At 43.7% G+C, this 10,277-nt stretch overlaps 1 protein-coding gene across 1 annotated transcript; it reads right to left on the reverse strand.

The window, feature by feature from the left end:
* Positions 1 to 377: 377 nt before the first annotated feature.
* On the reverse strand, positions 378 to 4,911 carry LOC120682834. The gene is made up of 5 exons (XM_039964864.1): positions 4,492 to 4,911; positions 4,313 to 4,385; positions 3,336 to 3,400; positions 1,387 to 1,496; positions 378 to 939 (listed from the first exon to the last, which is right to left on the reverse strand). Exons 1-5 carry the CDS (start codon positions 4,894 to 4,896, stop codon positions 675 to 677), a joined length of 918 nt encoding a protein of 305 aa, XP_039820798.1. The 5' UTR covers positions 4,897 to 4,911; the 3' UTR covers positions 378 to 674.
* Positions 4,912 to 10,277: the final 5,366 nt, after the last annotated feature.

Below are 10,277 nucleotides of genomic sequence, written 5' to 3' on the forward strand. Positions count from 1 at the left end.
TGGCGCGATGCGCTCCGTTCCTGTCTCGTCGTCTTTGGGTGTTTCCGTTGGGGCGGTGGTGCCGATCAGATTCAGTTGGATACGGCTTGGGATAAAGGCGTGTTTAGATGTGAAAAATTTAGATGTAAAGTACTGTAACACTTTTGTTTGTATTTGATAATTATTATCGCACCATAGATTAATTAGGCTCAAAAGATTCGTCTCGCAAATTATAGTCAAATTGTGTAATTAGTTCAAAAATTTGATGTGATGGAAAATCTTATAAAATTTTGGATGCATCTAAACAAGGCCCAAGTCAAATGGTCGAGGGCACAAATGCCTGCGGCATGGCTGAGTTCAGCAAACACGATAGACCTAAAATAGAAGACAAGGCAATATGAAACAACACTGTTAGAAACATCTGGCTGCACAAGGCTGTCTAAATTCGCAAAATAGCATGCCAGAAAAGGAAGTATAAGTGTACAATATGGACGGGCAAACGGGACACACATCAATTACTTTTCTCCATGTCACATCTGCAACCGCTAAATGAGTGCATTATGACCTTAATGCCTACAAAAATGAACCACCATTCGGCTGGCTACCTCATATGGTCAGTTGTAAAGCATATGGACTACGATTCGGCTGGCCACCATTAGCAACTTCACATCATAGCCCATCTATGTATGTATAGATCATGCACTGCCCGCTGCTGGCTGAGCAGTATTGCTAACATTCGCAGATACCTCGCTGGTTGTGGGGGCATCCGTGCCTTGAACCAACGATTGATGAGCATCCTCGCTCTTGTTCTTGGACGCTCTTCTGAGCCTGTTTTTGAGTCTATTGAATGGCCGCCAGTGCCATCTACTGTGCGATTTCATGTGACCCATCAGCTTTTGTTGCTCCCTTCGGAAGGCCCGTCGAGCATACCAAGCTCCACCACGCCATCCTAGCGCATACCTGACAATTCCAGAATAACATATTTAGGCCAATGCAAAGTTGCAAATAATTGTTCAGTGTGTACAGTGCACTGTGCAGTTGAAAATAACTGGCAGTGTCAACACTCGACACAGTATGAAATAGTTATAACAATTGATGCTGCTCTGAAGTTCAAAACACAAAAGCAACCAAAAGCTAGCCTTAGAGTAAATATACTCCTCTACCTTATACATCAATGAATCAAGTACCAATTTGATACCTTATGGTCAGTGGGAATCCACATGTATCAAGTACAGGACATATTGATATAAGCTGATTGAGCCTTAGAACACTACAACTTATGTAAAAAGTAAGTAACATGTCAGGTTGTAGAATAAACTACAGAAACTCAAAGGGTGGTAGTATCCAACTGGAACTGGATAGTAACAAAGAAAGAGGCGAATTTAAATATAAACATCAAGAACATACCCAACCACCATTGTGGTCATCGCTGCGGCTACATAGGCTGGCGTGCTAATATTGCTGGAAGTGACAATCTTTTTTATCTCTTCATGTTCAACTTTCTGATTATTCTTCAACTGGTAACAGATCAAGAAATGGTAGAATATAAATATAAGTGAACTAAAATACTCAAAATATTTCTGGAAGTCAATAGGCAAAAACAAAGTACAAGTGGGAAAGGAGGTAATGATCCTATCATTAGAAAATTTGTAGGTGAGGTAGTGCAAGATAAAGATCTAAACCACCATTTTTTCTCCTTTTGCTGGGGTCCGGAGTGTATGTTTAATGTAGTCACCAGCAACATCAGAATGCACCATAAATTGAAAATTAGAAACAGAACGAAATAGATAGAGACATAATGAAGAGCAAGAAAGCATGTTATCCTTATTAACTGCACAGCAAGGTACGTTGCGCTGGAATACTAGGTGTGCCTTAAGGCGGTATTGTAATCTGTGGTACTGTTGGTTCCCCTTCAGAGACATTGTTTTACTCTTCCTTTAATATGGGAAATTTGCCTATAAGACACTAGCAAAATATGCCGCCTTAAAAAATTTCTTGTCAAAGAATTGCCATACACTCCTACAGAACGGGGGGGGGGGGGGGGGGGGGGGGGGGGGCATAGTCACAGGATTCGGGGTCGATGCCTCGTCCCTCGACCCGGGAACGTCGTTCCGATTCGAGGGTCGGGGTCGAAGAGGGTCAGCGTCCCATTCAAGGTTGGATCGTGTCCCGGATTGAAAGGGGTCGCAGCCCCATTGCTAGCAGATTTAATTGGGATAAGGAGGTTAAGGACAGTGGATTGGTGTGGTTTTTGTTAGACAATGAGCTGAGTACGTGTAGCATGGTCTAAATGTACTCTTTCATATGTTTCTTATATGCTTGTGCAGATTAGTTTCTTCATTAGTAGCACATATATAGTTTTTGTCTTTATCGACCCGAAGATATCGACCCCGATGAATCAGGGTCGCGTCCCACATAATAATTTATCGTTCCATAGATGTATACCCCCTTCGTACCACAATTTTATAAAATGACGACCCTCGACCCTCGACCCCGTTCCTCGACCCGGTCGACCCAGAAACTTTGTGACTATGGGGGGGGGGCTGGGTGGGTAACAATCCACTACAGCCAAATCACGCAAAATAGTGTCTCAAGACCAATTTTCCTGTTTAATATAATAGACAGTTGCCTAAGGTTGTTAGCCCAGTTGGTGCGAAGCAACCGGCGGCACTCCACAGGTGGGGGGTTCGAACCCCACCGGGGCAGATTTACCCCGCTTGTGGGGAAAAAAAAACCCTCGCTGTGCTTCCGTTGAGCTTGGCTGTGCGACACGGCTCTTGGGCGACGGAACCCGGCCCATGTGGCTACGGCCCGGCCCAGTGGGCGACGGAACCCGGCCCATGAAGGTTACGGACCGGCCCAGGGCCAAGGTGCCGCCAGTCCAAGCCCGGAAGCCGGCTTTCGGGGGTTTTCACGGCCGGGGTCAACTGGCCTCTTCTTAATTGAAAGCCGTGGGGGCGGTCTTTCCCCCGCCGGTCGAGTTTTTATATAATAGACAGTTATCCTGCATGTTTGTTCCATAAAAAAAATGCTGCAGTGGAATAACAAAACAGCACCAAAGCACACGTGTTCAATCTCTTATGCTCTGATATTTACACCTACTACTTTCTGCTTCCCAAAATTCAAGTCAAGAGAAGAAGTGAGTAACATAAACAGGTGGTGAAGATGCAACACTGTATTCAAAGAGTAGCTAAGAAAGTTCCAAAGTTATTTCTTCTGTGTGGGTGCATTTCTGTTGAGTTTCTGTTACTCCTTATGAAATTGTGTTCCCGTACATGGTGCTCTCTCTTTAATATAAAGATACACAGCTACCCTACGTGTTCAAGAAGAAACAGGATTTCAGCTAAATAGCTTACAGAAGATTCAATTGCCTCAAGCCTCCTATCAACCCTTGCTTGCTGCACATGGCGGAGTGAATAACCTGTAGTGAGAAAATTCACATTAAAAATTAGAATATTATGTATCCTTTTAATAAAGATACAAAAAAATATGGGTAGCAACATGATATACACTACAGATGATACAGCAAAAATGGGCATTAGTCACATTATCCTTTGTTATGATCACAAAGCAGTACGTGAAAGAGAAACTCTTAATTGAATACACAAGTGACGCGACTTCAATTTTATCAATAAATGTTCGAATCGATCAACATTGAGTAACCAGAGGGTGGAAACAAGATTTCATCACAGATCAGAAAATTTATCAATATATGTTTGAATGGATCAACATCGAGTCACCAGAGTCCAGAGGGTGGAAAGCAGATATGACCACAGTTTAGAACCTCTTCCTGTTCATTAGTTTTGGGTCAGGTGGGATGCTAGTGGGGCCTCCTATTTAAAAAAATTATTGAATAAGCAGAAAATACCATACATACCTAATTCTGATTTTGATCAACAATTATCATACAACTAAACTGGGGGATTAGCAAAGAATCTAACAGCAAAGGTTGATTATATTTTCCCAAGCCTAACCCATATGGTCCTATGAAAAATGGGAGACAAATTGATTCGAAGTTTCCCAACTCAACCTCGCTGCAGAATGCCAGAAACAATTGCTTGATAACAGTTCTGAGTTAGACGTACCCTGATCCCTCCCCAAGACCAAAGTGAGTCTGAACAAAGCTCTGGTCGCATATAAGCTGCACGATTTCAGCACTCCCTCTTATAACTACAGGTAAAGTGACCGAATGACCCAGCCTGATGAATCGAGATGAACCACGAGCCACTAGATTTTGACGCATAACCCACCGAAGAATGACCAATAGTGAAACCTAGCAACTGCTGAACTGCCCAGCACGAAGCTGCAGGAAGGAAGGACCGAAGGAGCGTACCTGCCCACGCCGTGAGGACGGAGGCGACGGAGGTGCCAACGGTGAAGACGATGCGGTGGCTCTCGAACACTTGCTGCGACCATCGGACGAGCACGCGCGTCAGCGAATCGACCGAAATCAGTAAAATCACAGTAGATGCAGGGACATTAGGGAGCGGCGGCTAGGTCGTCAGTCGTCACCTTGGTGGAGAAGAAGGTGTCGCGGACGGCGGCCCAGGAGTTGGACGCCCGCCTCCGGATGTTGGGGAGCGTGAGCAGCGCGCGTCCCGCGCCGCCCAGCCGGCGCACCACCATCGCCCCCGATCTCGGCGCTTCTCGCCTTTCCGGGGGATGTTTCTGGTTTCTCCTGTGTCTGTGTGGTGGGGGCTTTCGCGTGTTTTCGGATTTCGGGCGGATTCGGGAGGCCAGCGGCAGCGGCCGAGCCGGCTTTGATTGCTTGGCTCCTCTTGTACCTCCGCTCCGCTCCTCCCTCCCCCCGGCGGCGGAGGGAGCACGACCAACTTGCGCGGCACGAAACGAACGGCCGCCGGTGATGGTCGAAAAGAAACTCTGGTTGCGAGGTGCGTCTGCGCGAATCGGAACCATTATTGCCGGCTTTTTTTTTTTGGAACAGTATTATTGCCGGCTTATCTATACTACTAGTGGAGTACGCGTGCCTTGCTACGGGCAGAAAAAAAATTTATAGCGCAAGACACGTATTTAATTAGAAAAATTATAAAATAAAAACCAAACATGAGCTAAAAAAATAAATGAAATCCATAATTGTTTTGGAACTATGCCTCATGGCTTATCATATCAAGCTTTACTATGGTAGTGCCAGCTGAGAACTATATATCAATATTATCATATCAAATAGATGTATAAATACTTCTATATCGGTTGGAGTATGCCACAAATGATTCATAGTATTCCATTTCCAAGTAGGAGTATGCTTTGGCGGGCCCCAGCAGTAGTCAGCAGTGGCGTTCCCGAGCTGCGGCTGCCTTGGCTGAGTAGAGCAAGAAAGCAAGCCCATAGATAGTACAACTATTATAGTTTATTTTGGCATGATTGCAACATGGAAAATATAGGACAAGCATACCTTCACTTCGGTTCACTCAACATCAACAACTTTGATAAAATTTTCACCATTAAAAGGACCAATCTTTTATTTCCAGGTAAATTTTTCCACTAAATATTCAACCAATTATACACTATACTCTATTTTATATTTTTATCTGTGATGCGGCTAAGATAATCTTTAACATTCGCAGGTAGCAGTTTCCGATAATCATTTAAATCCGATGCCAACACATTGTCATTTTGTAATCCATACGATTAGTTTGTGTGTGTGTGTTTTCCGTGTTGCAACACCCAACAGTTGGACGCGGGCACGGGTAAGATAATCATAAAATCATAGGATATTAGTTTCATTCTCATACCCAACAATCCGAGGAAAGGAATATATAAATTTGATCAGCTGACACCGTGATAATTTTCATCTTGCAAGAAATGATTGCACATCCAACAAGACCATATTAATGTCCAATTTTTCTTGATGGATATAATTATAAACACACAAAAAACAGTCATAATTTGAATCAGCAGCTGGTTCAACACCCTGTTTGTAGCACCTCCAGCATCACCATCGCTACCTCCAGCATCACCATCGCTACCTCTCCTCTAAAATACACACATAAAAAACAATCATAAGTCATAACTAAATTACAGGGAGCGATCATGTGTGCATAAGAGCATAACCGAGAGACAATATCTGAATAGGAAGAGAGTCAAGCTCATCGAAGAAGAGGACACATAGAGCAAAGTGACTACACAAATCTGCAGTGATGAAATAAAGAAAAGTGTTAGATGCACAAAGATTCAACTTGGAAAACAACAATATTAGTTATATGTCGTAATTAGACATAATACCTCTGTACTATGCTGTTAGGTCCTCCTTGTATATAATATTCTTGGTATATGTTCCATTGTACACTGGGGTCGTTTTCTTTTCTTTATTGTTATTAACTATCTCCTTACCTTTCCTTTTAGCTTTTTTCTGCTCATTTTTAGATCTTTTCTCCAGCTCAGTGGCATTAGGTGGAAGCGCCAGAATCTTGATGTTTGTTCTAGCAGTTGCCCTTGACATTGCGACATACAATTGCCCATGCGAGAAAACGGGGTCAGGAAGGTAAACAACGACATTAGGGATAGTCTGAACCTGTGACTTGTTAATTGTCATGGCAAAACTGAGTCGGATAGGAAACTGTTTTCTTTTGAATTGAAACGGGAACATCTCATCATCAGAGGGGCATAAGGGTATCCGAGGGAGGAAAACTCGTTTTCCAGCATGCTGGCCCAACACGATTTCAGCATCGATAGTATTTCTTTGGAAACCATGGACAACCAACCTCGTACCATTACATAAACCATTAGCAGGATCAATGTTCCGAAGCAATATTATTGGACAACCTACCGTTAGCTTTAACGCATGTGGAGGCAATCTATTAGGTGTGAGCGTGTTAAGAAACTCCGATGGATAGTAGTTGTGTGGATCATCCACAGCAAAATCAAAACTATAATACTCCACCTCCCCACCTTGGAAAGATCCAATCATCTTCATATTAATATTAATATTATCAACCCAATCATTGCGTGTGGACAAAATAGCTCTCAAAGTGATGTAGTCCCTGTCTGCCATGTTCTCATTAAAGTTAGGGAAGATATATTGAATTAATCTATCAAGATCATTGTCATCTCTAGTATACGGTACGCAAATTTCGTCTGGGAGATGAACTTCACCATCAGCATTGCTCTCCTCTATTCCGTTGCCAATGCGCAAAAGATATTCAGCAAACCACGGGTCACTATGAGCTCTCATGTTGTGCACAAGCTTTAGGTGATGCGTGTAACCCCACAGGTATGATCTGCGTAACGAAGCATCCACTATCTGAGCCCTCGACCCCTTCCTGACAACCGGTAGGACCTGCCTAAAATCTCCCCCAAATACAACAGTCTTCCCACCAAAAAGGCAAATCCGGCCTATCCATTATATCGCGCATGCTATTGTCCAACGCCTCCACTGCCTGTTTCTTGGTTATAGAAACCTCATCCCAAATAATCAAAAATGCAGTGCGTAGAAGAGTCGTTGTACCACTTTGTTTAGTGAAACTACAATATCCTCCACTTTCAATGGTAAGTGGGATCTTGAAATGTGAATGTGCTGTTCTCCCACCGGGCATTATGGACGCAGCAATCCCAGATGTAGCAGTCGCAACAGCAATCTTGTTTTGACTGCGGACTTTGGCAAGCAAAGCCCTATACAAGAATGTTTTTCCGGTGCCACCCGGGCCATCCACAAAAACCAACCCGCCATCTTTGGAATCAATAGATGACAATATCTCATCATAAGCAGCCCTCTGCTCGTTATTAAGGGAGTCTGGTAAGACCACATCATCCTCGATGCTCTCTATATTTGATTCCTCGAATATCTCACGTGGAACACCACAAGCGTCATCATAAGTGTTATCAATCTCAGGGAGAGGGAATGGTTTTATTTCCTTCCCCATTGATTGCAGCATGTTTCTAATATCAATTAGGACCATCTGCCCAACGATAGCATCTGAAGGATTGTTGCGACGATAATCTTCAGACATTGCATCCAGGTGTTTTTGCCAGAGTGCGAATACATCGCTCGGTTCACAAAATACCAATATTGTTGCAAAAAGCCTTCGTAGTGATGATGGCATCTGATATGTCGCAGCTTCAGAAAGACACTCATCAAGTGAGTTGTCTTCCTCCATTAATCCTCTTTTCTCGGTAGCTTCACAAAAAGAAGGCTGAATTACACCATGAACAGTTCTCAAATCTTCATATGAAGTTGCTCCAGCCACATGGTTTAGGAGAATTCGAAGATAGTAGCGTTCACCTTCAGCTGGATGAGCTGATACGATCCTCCCAACTTGCCCAGTATTAGCTCGTTCCCTTGGGCGCCAAAATTTTCCATCAGACTGCCATGTGAAAAATTCTGGGAAATCAATGTACAAAATGTTGCGAGCAAACTCATGCTCTCTGTTTGCTTTAAAATAAGCTGTCAGCATGGATTCATCGGTGCCTGGTTTATTAACAATATGTTCAATCTTTTGTCGATTGTGAAATGACACCATGTGCATGTCTGGAAGAAGCAGCTGAAGTTGTTGTACGGGCGGATAATTCTTACTAATATCAAAACCATATATCCTCCACAACGCCTCTGGAGGGGTCACCCATCGAGCATCTCTATATGCCTTGATCTCATCTATGTTCCCTTCTTTGTCAGCCTGGCCTGACTCCCTAACTACTATGGAAGCCCGATCGTGACCTTTGTATACATACTTGAATAGATACTTTACTGATTTAATGCTGCTACATGCCTCAACATTTATGTGACAATCGAACGCACGCAGTAGGTGCGGGTTATAAGGCACAACCCACCGATTGTCCAGTTCATAACCTCGAATCTTTTCTTTACACCTATTATCACGACGATGATATATAGGATAAGAATCTTTCCCCTGTGAGGTGGACTCCGCGAAGGGACGTGGATAGTGATTCTTGCATGAAGAACGTCCCTTAGTACATGGGCAATTTGGGTTTAGCACACCGCACGGCCCATGCATCATATGCTTAGCCACCATCTTGTATAGCTCTGGATATTTTTTTCTTGTTTGGCAGCTCAGCAGATATAAGTCGATCGTACTGCTCCGGACATGTGAGTTTCCATTTCCTTTTCATTATGAGCAAAAAGTGAGCATGTGGTAGACCCCTCTTTTGAAACTCCACAACATACACGTATGCCCGAACCTTTCCAAGTATATCATTCTTCAACAACTTCTTTTTCATAGCCTCCAACTTCGCCCTGAACACACGAGTTACAAGATCTGGCCGATCCTGGGCTGATTGGCCTGGGTACAGCTCATTCCTGATCTCATTCCAATTAGGATTGCAGGTCATTGTCAGGAAGATATCTGGTTTACCGTACCTGCGTACCAAGGCCGTTGCATCCATGTACCGACGCCTCATGTCATGAGGACCTCCGATGAACGACGTAGAAAGAACAGTACGTCTTCCAACAGCATCGCCTCGGCCCTCACCAGTGTTCAAACTATCGACAAGACCCTAGTACTGATCGGCTCTGATACTGTCCTGATTGTTTCTGATGTAATCTAATTGAGAGCTTTCAATCTTAACATATGTATCAACAGCAAATTGTTGGAAAATCGCTTGCCGAAAGTATTGGGTTAAAAATGCCAGGACGCATTTGAAATTTATAGCAGTAGTAGTCCCGCACTGATACGCATAAATTCCCAGGACTCCCTACACGAATGGAGAATGTAACTGTAATTAGTAAACCATCCAAAAAAGTCTTCAAAATAAATAATAAATAAATGTGTTCGATAATGTACCTAGATCCTCGCCGCCTGCACGTGCCTTACGGTCTTCAAGAGCAGCATTTACTTGCTCCATTGAGACTCCCACCTTTGGGATGTAATTGTGCCACCCAAGCTCACCCCTAGGGAAGAATACTGGGTACGACAGCGCATCATAACAACCATGATACGATCGAATGCCGTGAATAGATCTATCCTTCCCCTGGAGTACAACACTATTCTCGAACTGCCCATGTCGCTCGCTACCCTCTATCCAAACCGCAGCAACCTCTGACGTGAGAGGTACATTGTAGGTTCGCTGGTCCAACCGTTGGTCAAGATTCAATTCCACACGATAATCATCCAGATAATCAACTGTACCCATAGTCCTAAGATGCTCTGAGTATGGGTTGCCATGCATGATCGCAACCAACCTGTCGATGACTTCCTTGTCTTTCCTTAGGCATTCCTCTCGACATCTTCGATAACGAAGCTCGAGCGAAGGATCATCATCATGGAAATACAACTCAAGATGCCTTGGTTCAGTACTCTCTTATAACAAATTAACACCAGCCACAG

The sequence above is a fragment of the Panicum virgatum genome, chromosome 7N, assembly GCF_016808335.1.
Source record: "Panicum virgatum strain AP13 chromosome 7N, P.virgatum_v5, whole genome shotgun sequence".
Classification (NCBI taxonomy): Eukaryota; Viridiplantae; Streptophyta; class Magnoliopsida; order Poales; family Poaceae; genus Panicum; species Panicum virgatum.